General features: G+C 35.3%; 1 protein-coding gene across 2 annotated transcripts in view; it reads right to left on the bottom strand.

Annotated features, from left to right (window-relative positions):
• LOC102217354 (exostosin-1-like) overlaps positions 1 to 21,187 on the bottom strand; it is a 221,295-nt gene that overhangs the window by 8,069 nt on the left and 192,039 nt on the right. For both annotated transcript variants that reach the window (XM_023347770.1, XM_023347772.1), the window contains exons 7-10: positions 15,878 to 16,010; positions 9,181 to 9,299; positions 7,928 to 8,023; positions 3,274 to 3,366 (exon numbers count right to left, since the gene is read on the bottom strand). In XM_023347770.1, the coding sequence (XP_023203538.1) occupies positions 3,274 to 3,366; positions 7,928 to 8,023; positions 9,181 to 9,299; positions 15,878 to 16,010 (441 nt within the window). The remainder of the gene's footprint in view (positions 1 to 3,273; positions 3,367 to 7,927; positions 8,024 to 9,180; positions 9,300 to 15,877; positions 16,011 to 21,187) is intronic.

Raw genomic sequence — 21,187 nt, 5'->3', positions numbered from 1 at the left:
ACAAAGTCAGAAATTATTAGCAAATGTGTTAAAATAATAGAAAGTTAATGGATGTTCAAGAGGAACAAAAAAGCTTCTTATCTAAACTAATTTTCTTTAACTGGACAAACTGATTTTGAGATAGTTTGTTAATCTCCTGTCTGTATTAATGGTTTTACTTTTTGAGACTTAAAGTTCAAAAGCAGAACAAAATCTGTATTGATTCAAATGACGGTTAGTAAAGTCTTAAATTAATAAAAGTTAGAAAAAATATATAAGTATTGGTAAATTAGTGCTTTAGCTTTACTGGTTAAATAGTATTATTATTATATTATATTATATTGAAATTAAATTACATTCAGAAATCTAACATAAGCTGCAGCAACTTTAACGTATAATTTAACATTTGCAGGTTAATTGCAGTTTTGCTTTAGTTACACCAATTCCTGCATACATGCACCGAATGAGAGGCGTCTGTTTGTCTTTTCCTCTCCTAGTGGAATAAAACTAATTTGATTAACTGAAATAACGTAATCAGCAAACTGGCAAAGTCAAGCTTTGCTGAAATAATGCAATATGAAAAATGCTAATGAAGGCGTAATGTTCAATCAGGTGACGTATTTCTCTCCGCTCAGAATATTCCCTGGCCATATTTAAAGGGCACCAGGAGTGATGAATTAGTGAGCATTAGAGATTTTCCCGCCTCTGATTAGCTTCTTATTTCTCCTTTTTTCAGGAAGAAAGCAGCTGCTAAAATAAACTAACAATTATTTTAGTTATTGATTAATTTATTGACTGTTTTAACGATTAATCAATTACTAAATTAGTTGCCAATTATTTGAATAACCGATTCATCATGATTAATCTGATTAAGGCCTATTAAAGAACGGGAGTCTATAATCTGCCACATGCAGATGCTGGTGAATTTTTCTTGTTTTTGTTACTTTTAGTAAACTTACTGATTGCTAACACATCAGATTGTACTTTAAAACAGATGCTGATACGACTCACGGTTATTTAAATAGTCCTAAATGAAGCCACTGGAGTCTTTCTCATCCTCTGTTTTAAGAAACATCTGAGACTTTAATCAAAAATATTCTGTGCGCTCTGACAGAGTAATGATACAGACGCTGAGGTAATGGCTCTGGCAAAACTCCTGACTCCATGAAAGCACTTTGTTTTTCATTAAATCTTTTTCTGCCGGCTTTTTACTTTCCTCTTTGAGCCGAAGTTGTTGCTACACATTCTGTCCCTTTAATTGCTCCATCTTTTCTCCTTCCTCTCCATTTCTTACTGTTCCTTCTTCACTTTTCAGGTTTTTCTTCCATCTTTAAAGTCATCAACACAGGAATTTTGAAAAAGAAACCAGATTCTTGCAGGTTAAGCTCCCTTTTAAAAGCAAAACACTTTTGTTTACCTCTGCGTGGTTGCTGCCCTGTTTAGCAGCGCCAGGCAATTCATTTATTTTGATCATTATTCATGACTTTGCGTGGACGGCTTGTGCCATTTCAGCATGGATCAATACTGTGTCGAGGTGTCACCTCCTCCTTCTACTGGCTGAAACTAAAGGTACCGACTGGAAGTGAGACTGGGGCAGAGATCATAGTGGGAAGAGGACAAAAAAAGCTTTTTACTAATAAATTGTCCCAGTTTGAATTGAAAGTGAGCATTCTAGTGAGGTTTTGTTTTATTATAATATCCTCTTTATTGTTATAATTTACCTCCCCATCAATGTTAAAAAATAAAAGTTTGCAGGTATTTTCTTAATTTGCAGCTTTATACTGTTTTACATTCACTTTGAATGTCAAAAATACCTTTTGGTTTGTTTGTTGTTTTTTTAAGTGCATGTGATTGTGATGTATGAACATTTATTGAGTGATACATATCAGACATTTCTTTTTTAAAATGTTATTAATTAAGGCTTTCAGTGGTGGGTACACTTCTGCTAATCTGCTAATTTCAGTTTAGCGCTTTAGCATGTTTGCTAACTGATGTTCCTTTTACTTTTTCCAGATAAATTCTAAAACACTAATTTACTAGATTATTTAGTAAACTTTCAGCTGAGTAAAGTTCATCTTTGATGACATTTTGGTTATCGACTGTTAAGTATTCTTTAATTAGTTAGTTGTGTGTTTCCATGCTTTTATTTTGAAGTGGGGAAGTGTTTACACAGCAGATCCATTTCCTTTTCTCACATTCTTTTTTCTAGGAGTAAGGGCACTAAAGAACATTTATTATGAAGTCAAAATTAAAATGGTGCTCAAAGGTTGTAGTCTTTCAAGGGAAGATATAATTGGAATTAAAGTTAGCGCTTTAGCATTAGCGTCTGCCAATTAGCATGTTAGTATAGTGCTTTAGCTGTAGCAGAACTAATGTTTAGGATTAATGCTAGAATGTTGGTTCAAACTTTGCTTTTTATATTGCTTAATGCAACAGACATTCACACGTTAAACTGTGGACAAACACAACCAACAAAACAGAAAATTCTTAAGCTAAATAAATTAAATTAATCAACAAAAAGCTTGTAGCCTTCTGAGACCCAGCAATACATTTTTGTCCTCTGTGGAGGACAAAGGTTTTTTGTTCATAACTCTGAAACCATACATGCCACTGTGTTAAATCCTGTTGGTCCTTAGAGAGGACATCCTGGGCCTCGAAAGGTGTTCATATTTGCCACAAGAGAGTCCCGATGTCCTCTCCAAAGGACATGCTCTAAAAAATAAATAAAAACATGTTTTGAAATTTTTTCAATTGTAGAGATGTTTTTTTCACTCCAAAGAGTCATGTAGTGTAAAAAAAAAAAAAAATCAAAACCTTTTTTTTCTCTGGGTCTCAGGAGGGTAGGAGCTTAAAAACGTTAAACTAGAATCAAACCGACATTTAAACTGACAGTATTTGAATTGAAGTTAACACTTTAGCATTAGCTTCTGTTAAATACTATGTTAGTGTAGAATCTTAGCGTTAGCAGGGCTAATGTTTTACGGTTAGCGTAACTAGCTTGTCAGTTTACCCAGTTTGTGATTGTGCAGCCTATAACATGACCCTAACCATCTAACTTTGGAATGAATTACTGAAATTCATTTATATTTTAATAATTTACTGTAAAGTTGTGGGACTATATTTCCTTTGCTGGGTGGGAGAACGTTGCGCTAACAGGACTGACTGTGAAGAGATTCATTCAGAAGTTGTAATCTGTGTCTAGTAGCGTTGTGAGCTGACAGCATGGCTGCCTCACCTGGTTTTCTAGATGAAGTATTTGTGTCTAAGTTGTCTGGTTTTTAATCAATAACTCACCTCATTGGTTGAGAGAACAGAGTCTTCATCCAGACTGAGCACAGCATCGGTGGTGATGATGTCGTTGTGTGGGAAAAATCGACCGCTCATCGTCTGCAGAGAAAAACGCAAACCGTCCGACATTAATATAGTCTAATGAATCCAAAACAAGAAACTACAGAGACAAAGCAGCTTTAAAAGGTCAAATAAATCTCATTTACTTCATTTTTGAATGATTATTTGTAGAGAGACATAAAAAATCTGAACTTAATAAACAAATAGTTGTTTCACCCCCAGCTGTGGGTCTGTCGATCAGCAGCGCCTAATAGCTTTTGTATGACTATCAATTCAGCGCCTGACAGAAAACATTGTGGACCCAGATCCATCAGCCTAAAGATGGCCGCCGAAGTTATTGACTCGTAATTAAAGCATGAATTATTCAACTGTTTGTTTGGAGAACAAATGAAGGGACAGAAATTGATGTTTGAGGAAAAGGAAAGTTCTGGTTCCTCACCTAAAAAATGTTGAATACATCTAAGCATTATTTTGAACAAACATGAATTCAGTTAACTAAAAATACTTTTGTAAATTAACTTCACATTTATCTAATTTACAACCTGTACTGTAATAATAAGCTTCACTGATTGTTTACTGTACTGCATCTTTAGGCCTTAGATGCTAATTTCAAAGCTAATTTTTAGCTTGCCTTAAATAATTAGATAAATTCTAACTTACTTGGTTGTTTTGTTAACTTTAAATTAAATAAAGTTTGTCATATCAGTTTTACTGTGCACTGAATTTGGTTGAAGCACGATAAAGTGTTTCATATCAGTCGATGTTGATAAAATGCTGCCAAACTGGTGACGTGACATTTCTTGTTTTTTCTGCAGTTTTTACTCCATATTGTTGTTTTTTAGTTTTAACCAGTTACGAGGCAAAACTTTAAACTGCTGCTGCGCCAGTTACTCAACAAGTTGTTGCTAGGTAACCAGAGAGTGAGTGAGTTGCTAGGTAACCAGAGAGTGAGTGAGTTGCTAGGTAACCAGAGAGTGAGCATTCCACCAACCTGGACAATGGAAAGATACATTTCAGTTAAATATATCAGCTTATGGAAAAATCTTGACAGTAAGATAAAACAATAAATCTCTTTTTGGTATTTAAAGAAACTTAAAAATTGTTACGATGAAGCGATATGATGTTGAATAAGCTGATGTTTTGTTGTGTATTTGAAATATATTTAATAATCTAAGTTGAATAGCCAATTTTCTCCTACATGAATAGGGGGAAGATATTATAAGTTTATACTTTCTTCTTTTTATTCATGATTTATTTTAGTTAGACTTCAACTTACTTTATTGTCATTGTACAAAGACATTACAGTGAATTTGGCAACAAAATTGATTTCAGAAAAACTATAAGTGTAACTATAAATACATACAGCTATATAAACGTGTTACTAGTGCAGGCAAGAAAAAGAAATAAAGTAAAAATATTAATAAAAACAAACTAAAATAATTAAACAAATAATATATCACTAAATACATATAACTTAGCATTTCATAGTTATATGAACTATTCATATTTATTATTGAGTGAATGAAATGAAAAATAAAATAGGACAAAATAGAAAAAGAAAATAAATTAAAGATTGTTCAGCCTGGCGGGGACAAATAAAACCTGGCGGGCCACCAGGCTTATAATACCCTGACGGAAACATTAAAATACACAAACAGCAACAAATTATCACTACTTTGGTTGTCACCTCAGTGGACATGGTGTAATGTGCAGGTTTGTTGCTGCAGCTGCAACATTATTAACGTGTAAAAAGGAAACTTTAAGGCGACACAAGCCTAAAGTAGAAAGCCAGTTTAGTTTATTACACAAGTGCCAGCATGATGCATTAGCGTGCAGGCCGAGTTCGACTGCACGTTTCTTCACCCAGGATCCTAAAAAACATGCCGCTGTTTTAATATTTGTTGGTTTCATCTCGAATTAGCCAAGATTTGATGCCAATTTAATTAATCTTCATTTTAGCTGCTGTCAGATTCCTGGAAATGGTTTTAAGAGTCATTTAGCAAAGATGGTAGATGTCTGTAAGTATCACACAGATTATTAAGCTGCTAGACGCAGAGTTCAAACTTATCGAGACATTTCCTGAAACATGAAATTTAAAAATACGTCAGTTTAAAGCAGACGTGCAATTTCACATTACAGAATTACCTTAAGGTTACTTTTTGAGATTAAAGCGTTTTATAATCAGTCAGGTGATAAATTCAGCCAGGAAGACAAACACTTTGGCACAAATGGACTGAATGACGTAATTTTACTTTTTGCTTAGATTTTCTCTGTTTTAGAGTGTTATTTGATATTTTAAATTGATTTCTAGATAAAATAATCAGCGGCCCAGAACAAAAAAGAAGGAAAATTAAATATGTAAGTAAATTGTGTGTTAATAATTTTAAATCAATATAATGTAGGAAGAAATGTTAAACCTAGAAATGCATACCTTTAGACAAAATGGATTCATGCCATCTTTCTCTCTAACCTCATTATAAACTCATGTTTCTGTCAGTTCTCGGTGTTTGTTGTCGTTTCTGTTTACCAGTTCAAACATTTTGCTCTTGCTACAGTAAATGCTGGCTCTTATCAGCTCAATCAAACTCTACGGCGGTTTTGTAGTTGTCCGGGTAACCGTCCCACCCCCACTGCTTCCCTCCGGCCGGCGTCGATCCGTTTTGCCTCTGGACTCAGATTAGATCCATCTGATACCTCTGGCAGTTCAGTGGTCTGTTATCTTCATCACCTCCCTTTACTCCGTCCTTCTCTGCATATGTGAAAGCAGCTTATATCTGCTTTCATCTCGTTAACTTCTTCAAATTTGAGGTCCATTGGCAATTTGCAGTGTTAAGAGCAATCGTTTCTTTAATAATTAACATTTTATGATCACTTAGATGCTAAATTATGGATGAAACTCCCATTAATTCTGTTATGTCGAAGTTAATATGTTTTGATTTGATGTTTCCTTTGAAACGATGTTTAAAAAAAGTCATCGTGTCTCAAGGTTGGTTGAGGCTGCAGCTAAGTGATTGCAGTCTGGGCTCCTGTTTTTCAGCTGATCTGACAGATTAAAAACAGCCGAGTGAAGCGGAGGCGGAGCCCGACAACAGAGAAGAAGTAAAGGTTCGCTGATGGAGTACAACACTCAGCATTATAGAGTAGAAACAGTCATAACCAACAACAAATTACTGTGCTGCTGCACCCTGTTGAGACAAATGACACTTTCTGAGCGTGCGTGTTTGTCGTTATTACAGCAGGAGCAAACAGAAATTGAAGCAAACGCACCCGAGAGCATCTGTCCTGGCAGCACGACAATATACCGCGTGACTAATTATAGGACCGCACGCACCGCAAGAGGCTTTTTACTGTCACCCGTGGAAACGTCGCTCCGGTTTTTCAAGGGGGGGAGACATTTACATGAAAACAAACAGAAGCAATTAGCCGACGAGTCGAGAGCCGCACACAGAGAGACGTTTACATAGAGGTCGCGAGGGAGGTTCTGCGTTTTAGAGGCTGAACGGTCGCAACTAATGAGAAAATTAGAACAATTTAAAGTGTAAAAGTACCCAAAACAGCTGGGAGGTTATTCAGCTTCTGGGTATTCTTGAAGAAAGACTATTACCCAGTTATGCTGCCAATAACAATATCCACAGATTTGTGCTGTTATAGCTCACAATAAAAGCTGGAATCCTTCAGCTTCACTGCTTTAAGTGTTTGTTTTACCCAGAAATAATAAAACGTTTGATGGCAAAGGACAGATGGTTATCAAACTAAACTGTCATTTATCCTGCCCTCCGCTCTGTTTCAAGGCAGACATATTGGAAATATGCAGCTTTGATTACATTTAAAACCTTGTCTGCAGGTTTTTGATTTGTTTTCAATGGGAAAAAAGTTTCACTTTTCTCTTCCTTACACATTTAAAGACTTTAAAGGAGACTTCTTATGCTCCTTTAAACAGAATGATTTTTTGCAAAAAATGTAATGAACACTTGGACGAACACTCGTCAGTGAACACAATTAACTGAAATATCTTTATAAATACCAGATATTTTTCTTTCCATAAAAACCAACAGCTAACTTAATCCACAGAGACAAAATACTGTCATTTATACCATAGAAGCAGAAAGTAAAAAATACATTTTAAAAAAAATTCTAGAACTGTGTTGCTTTGTTAGCTCTGATTTATTAATTTTTCTAGACTTGGACGTTGTGCAGCTGAAAGGATTTTTGCTCGTATTTTTATACCTTCAGATAATCTGTTTGATGTGTAACCGTGGCGACAAGGTGTGTTTTTTTTCCCCAATCAACCAGGATTTTCTGATTAGCATCTCAAAAGCATGAAATAACACCTAAAGTACAACTTCAAATCCCAGGAGATGAAAAGGAGACTTTATGGAAGAAGAGACACTTTTCATGTAAGCTTGAACTTTAGGAACAAGAGTATTTGTATGGAAAAGCTGTATTTAAAAAAAAAGTCTTGAGCCTTTAATGTTGAGGTTTAATTTCCTGGAGCACCTTTTGGCAAGTATCTTTTTAAAGTGCAGATAAATGTTTTCATCGCGTAGGCTTGAAGTCGGCTTCCACACAGTAATGGATGCAAAAAGCCAGCAGCTGTTACCTTGGTCTGTCCTTCGATGACAGTGAGAGGCACACTGGTGGAGGGCCACTTATTTCGAGGAGGTAAAGGTTTGTCACAGTTCCACAAAACCACAACCTGCAAGAGAAAAACACAGGGAGCTGGTTAATATGCTGCTATCAGCATATCTGGCTGTTATTTTATGCAGGTGGAGTCAAAACAAAGCACTAAATTGCAAAAAAAATAAGATTATATTTCAATTTGGATACTTTTAAAAATGTGATTTGGAAAAATTGAGAATTTTTGCTCTGGTAAAGTCTGTAAATGAGCCATTTTTCTTGGAGATGTATTTAGTTTGAAAGGTCCAGTCAAAGTCTAGTCAAACTCCATCTATTAATCTGTGGCAGGACTGGAAAATTGATGTTTCCAGACACATCAAATACATCCAGTCTGATTGAAACTGACCAATTTCACCAAGAAGAAAACGCAGCAATTCTGCACTATCAGCTACAGACACAAAAAATCCAAAGATAAATTAGAAACATTAAAGTTTAAGGTTTGAAAATGGAAAAGAGTGAAAGTCCATGTGGTATGAATACTTTTTCAATGAACTAAAAACTTGTAAATTAAAAAATTTCAAAATATTCCATAAAAAACTGTAAATTTAAAACACAGGTGTCAAACTCGAGGCCCGGGGGCCAAATCTGGCCCGCCGTAGCGTTTTATGTGGCCCTCTAGATTCCAAATGACATCTTCCACTTTTTCACAAATCTGCAAAATTCACACAAAATCAACAAATCTTCACATTTTTCCCTGATTTTACTGTAAATTTTCTCAGAATTGGTTAAAACATGGAGTTTAAGTGCCTGCAGCTTTACTTGATGTCAAGTTTTAGTCCGTAAATAAAAAGTCACATTTAACATCATCCATTAACGAAAATATTGTAAAAAATTCCTAACAGTCACCATAAAATGTGTAATTTTGATTAAAAAAACACTAAAACAATCATAAAATCCTGGAGGAAAAGCTATTTATTCATATTTTAACAATTTAATTGGTTTTATCAATATATTTTGGCACAACTGGCCCTTTAAGAGCATTCAGGCTTTTGATATGGCTCAAAATGAAAATATTTTAAATCATGTGAGATGGGATTAAACTTTCTTTAACTTGATTTTAAACTCTGCAGGTTCCAACCTGAAGGTAACTTGCTCAGAGGTAAGAGCATTATTACGGTTATCTCTCAAAAATGGGTCATTATTTGATCCTGGGACAGTTTGGACCCATTTTCCCACCTGTGCACAGAACTTGGACTTGGCCACAGCGATGATGAGCTTCACCACAGGGGAAATCTGGGCCTGCAGAGGAGTTACCGTATGGACCACAGCTGTGAACTGCTGCGATGGGCTCTTACCTGCAGCACAAACCCAAAGAAACGGTGCAGCAGGATGAGCAGATGGAGCGCTTCTTCACACTCCAACACAGATTTCTGAACAAATTCATCCTGATCTTTGCTTCTGTTCGCTTTTCACTTCAGTAAGGAGGAGGAAAGACGTCCAGTCAGTTTTTTCATTTTGGTCTTTTTACTTGTTGCAGCTCATCTGATATTCAGCGAGTATTTCTACTTTGTGAAAACTTTCTAAAGCTCATTACATGAGCTGTAACATTCTCAGATCAGGTTGTGTTTTACCTTTTGGCCATAAAAAAGTTAATTATAATAATGACATTCAGCTGCATTTCATTTTCAAAACAGAAGATCCACATCGTCTCGTCGTACATCAAGCAGATGAATGCATGCAACTTTTCTCCAGTAACTATATATAAACAATAAAATTAAAAGATTGCACTTGAATTATGAACAATGAACCTGCTGATGTCGATCTGGAGGCTGAATCTGCACTGGAGACTGGAATTACAAGTAAAAGTTTTGAAATCAGGGAACATTTCTCCAATTCCGGTGATTAGAAATTGGCAAAACTCTCTGAACGATCGGTTTTCTAAACCTCGCCTTGGTGGGAGGAAATTCTAAAACGATGCGTTAGCTGCTCCAAAGCTAGCACAATCCGTCGTTAATGCTAAAGCTAGTTAGCATGGCTAGGCCTGTCACAATAACTAATGTTTCTGGACTATTAATCGTCCTAGAAGTTATCGCAATAAACAATAATATTGTTGTTTTGAGACAATTTGTCGGTAATATAATGTTTATAATGGCATAAATAATTCAAGAACACATTCTCAAAGATCAATAAACTTTAAATTCTGATGAACAGAATTTAAAATGAAAGACATTTTAAATATCCAAAACAAATCAACAAAACAACAGAAACAACAAATAAAATTAAATGTGAAGTTCCAGGAAACAAAATTATCCTTAAAAAAAAGGTTTAGTTGAGACCAAAACTCCAGACTGGAGACTTTTATCATCCAGTTTTGGTAGAAAGAGAAAAACAATAAATCATGAAATTTGAAATTGAGTTTATCATGTGATTAATTGATTTATTGATTATTGTGACAACCCTTAGCATGGCCACTGATGATGGCGAATAAACTTTTTCTTGTAACAGTAAGTTGTTCTTTTGCCACCAACACTTTTAGCAGCGAGTACATGAGAATGATTGACAGTGCTAAGTTTTGGTCGCTAGCTGTGCATTTCTTCAGACGGGAGAAATTTTCTAGAAAAAACTCTTAATTGTTTGAGTTTGAAAAGTTGAAAATTTGCTAGAAAAACAAAAATTTTGAGATTAATCTCAGAAATTTTCTGAAAAACAAACATTTCTGAGTTTGAAAAGTGGGAGAATTGGAAGGGATAGATATATTCATAGATTATCTGCCTCATATTAAACTGTCACAACATGGTGACAGTTTAACAAATATGCAAAAATAAAAAAGTAAAAGCGACATTCTGCAGCTTTAATACAGATTTATCTGAATTCTCACTGTGGGCCAAGTCCAGTCTAGTCCTTGTCTGAAACTTTACTTTCAGGAATATTTTTACTACTCTGTACTTTTTTACTTGAGTAATTTTATTTTGAAGTATCTCTACTCTTTAGTAAAATTTCAGGATTTTCTTCCTACTGACTGAAAAACAAAAATGTTTTAACCAAAACTTCAGACACACATCTGTAGTTTTTATTATAAGTTTTTTATTGAAAAATTTATTTGGAAAAATATATTTTGCCCGATTGTCATTTTTTTGTATGTTTGTATTTTTTTAATATAAATTGTCATTTTCATCCTTAAAATACCAAAATTTCCACTTAACTTCATATCTTGACCTGTCTATTTATGTAATATTTAAATATTAAATGATTGATAATTTGATCAGTACTTTTTACCAAATACTTATTTACTCTTACTCAACTAATTTCTTCTTTTACTTTTACTTCAGTAGAAATGTCAAGTATTGCTGCCCTTACATTTTTGGGTTTTCTACCACTTTTAGTCTTATATTATAAGCAATTATTAGAAAGAGAGATGCAGCTAAACAATAAACATAGAAATCTATAAAAGATAAATGGAAGAAGATGTGGAAACACGCAGAGACGTTTTAATATTTAGAAGAGCCAAAGCAAGCAGAAGAACAGAGTGTGTGTGTGTGTGTGTGTGTGTGTGTGTGTGTGTGCGTGTGTGTGTGTGTGTGTGTGTGTGTGTGTGTGTGTGTGTGTGTGTGTGTGTGTGTGTGTGTGTGTGTGTGTGTGTGTGTGTGTGTGTGTGTTTGGGAACAGGCAGCACATCCTGATGGATAAGTGAAGCCGGATCGTAGCTCCATCCATCTCGCTGACACCGGGCCTCCGATCCCACATCTCAGGTGGGTTTGCTGGTATTTATGGAAGCAGGAGCTTTGCCCTGGGGGGGGGGTTAGGGCAAAACTCTAACCCACACAGACGGGCGCGGGCTTTTGGTTTCCTGGAAATAGCAGCGCCGCTCTGATTAATATTAATATGGTAATTGTTTTCCAGCAGGGCAGTTTTAATTGGAATGAGTCGATTTAAAACACGCCGGATGTTTGAGAAATGTGAATTTATCTGATTATAGAAAAGCTTCTCATTGGAAACAGCCAAGTTTGATTTGAAGACGCAACAGGTTTGCTGCAATAAGCAATAAATCATATAATAAATTAAAAAGAGCTCAATAATTTCTTTTTCCATTTATTTAACTTATTTCTCTTCTTACCAAAAACTGGATTTTGTTTTATCAACTCACCCTTTTTGAAGTTTGTTTACAAAGACTTCATAACTTATTATTCCTGTTTTGTTTATCTTGTATATCTCAAATGTCTCCCAGTTCCACAGTTAAATGTTTGTTAGAATTTAAAGTTTGATTTTTGAGAATGTGTTCTTGAATCATTATTACCTGAAAATGGTTTTAAAAAAATATTTTATCACAATAATTACTGAAACAATGAATAAGAACAAAATAAACAACTTTAGATGCAATTTCCTTTAAAATTTATCACAATGGACTGCAAATTTCAAAATGAAAAGAATATTAAAGATTTTAATTAAATTGAAATGTGAAAGTATCTTTATCCAACTGAGATTTACCTTTATGCTACAGTAGAGGCTAAACAAAATAATTTTAGCACTTTTTGCTTTTTTTAATCATCTCAACCATAAAAATGAAACTTTTTAAAAAGACAAAACACCTTCAGCTCATTGAAGCCACACATTGATGGAACAAAACATATTTTTACACACTCATTTGGTTAAATTGATCAAATCTAAATCACAGGAACAACTAAGCTGAGCAATAATTACACATTTACCCTTTTCCTTAAAAAATATTTTCAAATTAAAAGACTTGGATAAAGGAGCAAATGGCTGGCGGTTCAGCTAAAGGTCATTGTTGCAAAGCTAATGAGCCATTTCACTTTTTTCGCATTACAACCACAAACTAAATCTTTTTATTGTGATTTTCTTATGCAGTTGCCTCACGTAGAGTGGAAGGAAAATGAAGCGTAACTTTGTTATTTTTAACAACTAAATTGAACTCAAGCTAAGCTGTAGCTTCTGCCGTCGTATTCGGATATTCGTCCTGCTCCTCAGGCCAAAACGTCTGAGCAGCAGGTCAAACTTTTTCAAAATGTCAGGCAGAAGTTGCAACTGCTTTGCCATCAAAAGTTATGGAAAGGTAGCAGAGTGAGACGGCCGAACACGCGGCGCGGACGGTAAGTTATTCCCCCAGCAGCAGCGGCAGAAATAGTGATTTACTGCAGAGGCATAAACAAAATGGCTCCCTGCTCTGCACCTCCTCACCCGAGTGTCCACAACTCCTGCGAGGAAGACAAACATCGATCTGAGTTACAGCCGGAGTCCATGGAGAATCGCTGCGGTCGCCGCTCACACACCCACGCAGCCTGCAGCTGAAAGTTTCTAAACTCCGACACCATTTATATTCACATTACAAACATTAAGACAGGTTTTTATCTTCAACATGCCTTCAATGTGGCAGAAATGTTCAGCTGTAAATCTTCAGAAGATTCATTTATATGCTTGGAAAAAATGGATTCAGTCAATAAACCTTAAAGCTGCAGAATGTGACTTTATCAAAAATTAGTTGTTTTTCTTAAAAACTGTGACCATGTTGTAACAGTTCGGTATGTATTAAATAAGGAGTAAATAGAGTTCTGCCAAAATTAGTCAAAAATTTGTACAAGAAAAAAAAAACACTAACATTTTCTAGAAAAAAAATTTCTTTACTGCAAAATTTAAAAGTTTGCTAGAAAAAATATAAAATCTTTAAATTAATATAAAAAATTCTCTATACAAAACATGGAACTTTATGAACTACTAGAGTTAAAATTTTTTTAGAAATCTTTAGATTAATGTCAAGAAAATGTTAGAAAATAATGAGAATTTCTGAACTACAAAACTTGAAAATTTTCTAGAAAAAAATCTGAAATTTTTTACATTAATCTCATATTTTCTAGAAAAAAATGTGTGGAAAATTCTGAGTTTGAAAATTCAAAAAGAAATAATTAGAAATGTTTAAGTTAATCTAACATTTTTTTTAATAATCTAAAAAAACTTCTAGAAAATACATGGAAATTTTGGAAGTACAAAAGTTGAAAAATTGCTAATAAACGCTCAGAAATTTTCTAGAAAAAAAACAAGGAAATTTCTGAACTACAACAGTTAAAAATTTTCTTGAAAAACTCAGAAATTTTGGGTTTAATTTCAGAAATTTTCGAAAAAAAAAACCCAACTAGAAAATTTTACTGTTTTTGGAGTAAATTTGCTCTTCCTTTTTTTCTAATTTCAATGAACCTATGATCCATCAAATGTAATAATTTTACCAAATATTTTTTAAAAAATGTATAAATTTTTTTAAACATCCAGCTTTAATCTGCATGTTATTGTTAGAAAAATGAATTTCAAACCACAATGAAAGTGGCTGCCCTGCAGTAACTTTCCCTGCTTTGCGCTGAACGTTATGATTTTCTTTCTTCACTCATAACCCTCAGTGCGTTGTTGTCGTCCCATGTAGGAATTAAAATAGCCTTAAATGAGAAAACCTGGGGATATTTAAAGGCTGCATCAGGGTTGAAAACATCCACAAGCAGATTGCTCACTTCTGCTCCTTTGTTCACGTTTCGCTGCGAATGCACTAAATAAAACAAACAGATTAGTCCTTGACTTCAGACTTGCTTGCAGGAGCAGGGATATTTTATTCCAAGGATCTTTGGCGCTCGTTTGTCTCCAGTGGTGGGCGGTGTAGGTGGACCACGGTGCGCCTCTTGGCTCCAGCTGCCCACGCTTCATTACTTTCCCTCTGAGCTGTCTGCGCTCTCCGTTTCCTACAGTTTTCCTGGCCAATGCAGCAAACATGGACTGACCAGATGGAGTGCAACGGGCGACCCAAGGTGAAATCACACCCTCGGCTCCGGTTCTCATGAGGGGAATCGCACCTCGGCTGACCCTCTCCACTTCATGTACCTTCAACCAATTCTTTGGATTTTATACCTTTTCATCACAAACAGCGACTGAGCCAAATATATAAATATAATGCTTTAACTCCTGTAGTGCCAAAAAGAAAGTTTATTTCTCACAAAATGCACTGAGCCTCGTTTGGGTTGGCACCAGAACTGAGCCCGGGGCAAAAACAAATGTTGCCCAGCCAACTGGAGATAAATATGTATAAAGCCATATTAGGGCTACTGTAGATTTTTTAAAAGAGTAAATTTCTGTGAAAAAACCACATCAAATTTTAGGATTAGACTAGGATTCTTTCTAGAAAAAAACATGGACATTTCTGAGTTTCAAAAGTTGAAAATTTGCTCAAAAAAGGGTTAGGGGTTAGGGTTAGGGTTGATATGAATCTCAGAAATCTTATAGAAAAAAAGAAGCTTAAAAAATGTTCAACCTTTGAAACTCAGAAACATCCACGTTTTTTTTCCAAGAAAATTTCTGAGATGAATCTCAAAGTCTGAAATTTTCCCAGCAAATTTTCAACTTTTTAAACTCAGAAATTTCCATTTCTTTACAGAAACTTTCTGAGACTGATCTGAAAAGTTCACATTTTTCTAGCAAATTTTCAACTTCTCTAAACTTCCCTCAGAAGAAGTTTAAGTTGAAATATCCATGTTTATTTTGTAAATTTCTAAGATTAATCTCAATTTTTTTTCACATTTTTTCAAGAAAATTTCTGAAACTAATCTTAGAATTTTTGATTTTTTAAAGCAAATTTTCAGAAATTTCCTTGTTTTTCTTAATAATTTCATTAATTGTTTTTCATAAATCAAAATGTCTTTTTTGTGGAAATTCACTCCTTTTTGCACCTAACCACGACAGATGCAAAAACGTAGCTAGCTTGCTAGCAATGGTATTAGCAGCTAGTTACCGGTAGCCTCAACCACCTCTAGTTGCAGAACGCAAGGAGGATTACATGGAAGAAAATTTAAGACCTAAAACATTTAGTCTGATATTTATAATATTTCATCTATTGAGGATTTTTAATGTAATTTGAAGACATCTGTAGAGAATCAGTGCTTACCCAGGATGGAATAGTAGAAAGGGAACTGGGCAGGGTCAGTTGAGTACTGTGGGAAGGCGAAGAGACCGCCAGGTAGGAAGTTCCACAGCAGGTGATTTCTGGACACGTGAGACTCCACTCTGTCCTGAATGATCTGGAGGAGGGAGGTGAAGAGAAAACACAAGAAACAGAATAAAAAAGAAAAACTAAATCCCCTAAAATAAACGAGAGTTAATTTGGGATAGAAACTGAAACAAAACCCGCCTGCAGATTTTACCTGCAGATTTCAGGTAAAAAAATAACTAAAGTTAGATAATTGGAGCTAAAAGGAATCACAAAATCTTACCAAGTATTTTGATCTAGTTTGAAGTGTAAATATCTTTTTACACCTTTCAACAAGATGTAGAACCTTTTTTAAAGTCAATAATTCCTAAATATTGGTGGAAAAGTTTTAGTTCCAATGGCGCCGTTACCTAGCAACGCCAGCCAAGCCCAGCCTGTCACCTAGCAACCCAGTTCTAGTTCCACTGGGAGATTAAATGGTTTTTTGATCACTTGAATTGTGTGATGCAAAAAAAAATTCCCATTGCAGCTTAGCGAAATTTACCAACTCAGCTGGAAAAATGACCTCATCCTACTGCAAAAACTTTTTATGAAAGAATTCGAGTTTTTATTAAATTGGCATTTTTCCATTAAGCAAATTTATTTTCATAATTTCAGTTTGTGCAATTATACGGACAATGGAAATGTGGATAATGTCTTTATCTCACAGTAAACATACGGTGGCACCGAAATTTATTTAACCCCTAATTGCTAAATAGGTTTACTGACAAAATTTTAAATTAAAACGTCTTTGGTCAGAGGCGTCTACAAATTTGCTGTAATACTGACTGCAACAGGAGCTCTACACTAACTCTTTGAAGAATTTTGAATTAATGAGTTAAAACATTTAATTTCCCTTTGGGGTCAATAAAGTATTTTAAAAATGTTTTCAATAAACAAATTACTTAAGAACCATTTAAATAGTTAAATGAAGCTAATAATGCATAATATTTCTTAAACTCGACTCCACCTTTCTGTGCAGAACTCTCTCCAGAAAACACACACACACACACACACACACACACACACACACACGCTGTGTGAGTGCCAGGCTTGCTGCATGTGGGACACCACAGTTATCAACAACGCTTCATTACTCCCGTTTAGCCCGGTGCCACGCGGCTCTGGGCTCCTTAGCACATCTGGCCGGCAGCACACGACTGTGAGCGGACATCTGTCTAATTTCATCCTCTGCTAGAGCCGGGCGTTTGGTGAAGTCACCACGGTCTTTGTTTGTGCAACAGAAAATCTGTCGCCTTATTAATCTGTGTGCTTGATAACTCCTGCTGTTTGATTAAGTAAAATATCTAAAACGCTTTAAACAGCAAATCGATTGTCCCGTTTTTTGTTTTTTTGTTGCTCTGACTGATACAACAAAAACTCATTATTTTGAGAAAGTTTATCGTTATCAAGAGTTTTATCATTTTAAGAAAATGTTTTGTCATTTTCAACATAAAACTTTTTTGTAACGAGAGTTTTGTGGTTTTAACAAAAAAAAATGTAAAAAATGATTATGAGAAAGTTTTAACAAGAACGTTTGTTATTACGTGAAAATTTCTTATAAGTTTTGTGGTTTTAACAAGAAAATTTCTTATTACTGTAAGATTTTGCTCCTGAATGTATCTCCAAGCACTGACAGTTGAATATGATCTGTTTTAATTCCACATTTCAAATACATGAAATCACAATATCTGCAAATTACCTTTGTGTTTCTAGAAAGTTTTAGCACAATTTTTGTATTTAACAATTAGAATTTTAAACTTAGAAATCTTGACAATTCTGACCTTCCTTTTAGCAATAAGTGACTGATAAAATCAAACACTGGCACAGTATGCAGTAGTGATCATCTCTGTCTTTCTGTTTTCATGAAGCCTGTGTGTAACAGAGAGGATTATTATTTAATGTGATGTGAGATCCAAACGGTCCCTGTGGACTCGAGCGAAGCAGCAATGGAGAAACTAAGAACAGAAAGAGACGAAAGCTTCCAGAACCTCCCAACGAGGCGAGTCCATTTTGTTCACTTCAAATGGTTAGGTCATTCAATGAGGCGTCTGGTGGCTCTTAAGCCTCAAGAGGAGACATTTGGCTCTCTGACACACACACACACACACACACACACACACACACACACACACACACACACACACACACACACACACACACACACACACACACACACACACACGCCCACACACCCACACACACACACACACACACACACGCCCACACACACACACACGCCCACACACCCACACACACACACACACACACACACACACCCACACACGCACACACGCCCACACACACACACATTACAGCTTCTTGGATATCCAGAATCTCCGTCATTTCAGGAACTTCACATCTTGCGTTCAGATCTCAGGCTGATTTCCTGTCCACACACTGAAGGTAGAAGTTACTGTGGCTTGTTAAGTTTTTTATTTATTCATTATAGCATGTATGAATTTTATACATTTTATCATCTCAGCTCTCTCTTTTCAGTCTGTTTGTTCTGCTCCTGTGCCTTGAAATCGACCCAAATGGTTATTTGAATTGAATTGATATGAAATTGATAATCAATAGACACCTATGGGTGTTGTCATCTGCAGCCTTACAATTATCCTGCAACTTTGTGGCAGAAATGAGGTTCCACCAAGTCAATCTACTGGCCAGATTTCTATAGTTGATCAGCTGTGATATCACAATTTCACAAAAACAAAACAGTCTCAGTCTTTCCTTATGAAAACATCAATCTAAACGGACTAATCTTATCTAGAGTTAGAACTAAAGCTGCAGTTTGTAACTTTTATTTAAAAATATGTTTTTTACATATTTGTTAAAACTGTCAACATGTAGTGACAGTTTGATATGAGAGATAATCTGTGAAAACATCGATCTACTCTCTGAAGAAATACATTGACCAAAAACAACCAATCAGAGCCGGGAGGAGCGGCTTAGCGCTGTCAATCAACACTGTGAACGCACAGCTAAATGTGCTAAAGGTGAAGAAACGGCTTACATTACAGAAAAACTGTTTATCCAGACTATGCTAGCTGTAGCGTAGCCGAGTGAAAGAGGGGGAGGAAATGAGCAGGCCTACACAGAGGATGATTGACATCATTAAGACCCGCCTCCTGGATCTGATTGGTTTTTCTAGTTAGCATTCAGAGAAGATTTTTTCACAGATTTTCTGATTCATCCCGTGCTGTCACAACCCGGTGATAGTTTCAATCAATAAGGAGATTTTTTTAATATACTGTATATATAAAAGTTACATTCTGCAGCTTTAAGTAAACTTTTACTATTCCTTGAAATAATTAGTTCAGATCTGCTGACCTGGTAGAGATTAGCTCAGATAGCCAAGTCTGCTAGAAATGTGTAAATATGTATTAAACGTTTACAATTTCAAAACTTATTTTGAGTTATTTAATTATGAGACCTCTGAGAGCCAGATGAAAATGTTACAAGGTTTTTACCTGAACACTCAGTTTTATTTTACCTGTTGCTAAAAATGTAAACAAATAGTCGAATCAAAGCTGTAGAGCTGATCTTGGTTTTGTTTGATTATGAACTCTCACAAAATTATGCATTCAGTATTTGCTTTCTCCAGGCAGCTGAAACATTTTGACAAACAGAACGGCACCATGTTCAGCAGCAGAAGATAAGCAGGGAAACTCTGCAGAGCACTTAGCAGAAACCTGGATGTTCAGATAAAACATGCAACTTTAAAGCTCAAGGTTTGACATTTAGCTGTGTGCAGAAGTGATGCGACATGACAACATGCACGCGCATTTAGATAACTTATTTGTTTAGGCAGCAGCAGCCATAAAAACGCATATCTTACTTAGGTCCAGACAGAAATAAGGAATACTGTGAGAATTTTTAACATTTATGACGGAAAAACAAATGATTGCAGCTGAGAACACTGCAAAAAGACAACATTTCACCAAGTAATTTTGGTTTTACAGTGCAAATATCTTAGTACACTTGAAATACAACAAAACTAATTTACAAGCAATCTTTCAGCAATCTATATGAGCTTTAAGTCCAAAAAAAGTTCTAGTTTTGTTGGCAGATAATTTCACTTGTAACAAAACATTTGTCCCATGTGAATTTAGCACTTCTTAATCAATATTATGGAATTACTGATTTAAAACAAGCTCTTATATCTTGCTGGAAAGATACATATAAATTAGTTTTGTCTTATTTCAAGTGAACTAAGATATTTGCAATAGAAACCAGACCAAAAATACTTGGTAATATTTTGTGTTTTTGCAGTGCACCTGTACAACTTCTGTTTAATAAAGGAAGCTAAGAAAGGAAAAAAATGAACATTTAGTAGCAGCGGCTTTTTACAGAACACTTCCTGCATCATCTGTGGAGAAATCTGATGGAATGTGAAGTCAGGACTAAGAGTTGTTGGATTGTGAGGTGATGAGCTTCACCCACTCAGATTTCTTTCACAGTCATAATTTTCAGTCATTGTTTACGTCAAATTTATTGCGTTTGGCTTCTTCTGGTGCAAAATTATTACGTAAATCTCACATCAATGACGTAAAAGTCAGATAAAATGCGACATAACCGTTCAGCTTTGACAATAATCATATATGCGTCCAAATTAATTCCACATACGGGAGTGACACAGATCTGATATTTGAGGGGTTAAAGGTCGGAAGCTGGAAAAAACAGATTTGAGTCACATTTGCCTGTAATTAGTTCCCTGTTTAGCGATACAAGCGTTTCGTATTGTTGATATTGATAATTATTGATTCGTTTTTTCCTTTAAATATCTGAAATGCAGCCAAACTGGTGGAGCGACATTTCCCGTTTCATACACAGGTTTTATTCCAGGCTGTTTTTTTATTTTTAAGCCGTTATGAGGTACAGTGGAGAAACCTGAAACTGCTGCTGTGTAAGTTACTCAACAGGTTGTTGCTAGGTAACCAAAGAATGAGTGAGTTGCTAGGTAACCAAAGAGTGAGAGTGAGCTGATTCCACCATGCCAGCTTAACGAGCCAATAGAGTTCGAGATCTAAAAACCTTCCTCAGATAAATCATCTATCAATATTGATTACGTTTCTATCATGACATATATAATTATTGATTTATTGCCAAAGATGAACATGTTTGAACAAATACACTATAAAACTAAATGTACAAACAAACCTACTGGATGAATTTCATTTTCTCTATTATTAATGCTTCCAAACCAACAGATCTTGAACAAGATAA

This window comes from Xiphophorus maculatus, chromosome 15, assembly GCF_002775205.1.
Source record: "Xiphophorus maculatus strain JP 163 A chromosome 15, X_maculatus-5.0-male, whole genome shotgun sequence".
Classification (NCBI taxonomy): domain Eukaryota; kingdom Metazoa; phylum Chordata; class Actinopteri; order Cyprinodontiformes; family Poeciliidae; genus Xiphophorus; species Xiphophorus maculatus.
This window is presented reverse-complemented; position numbering and strand designations above follow the sequence as displayed.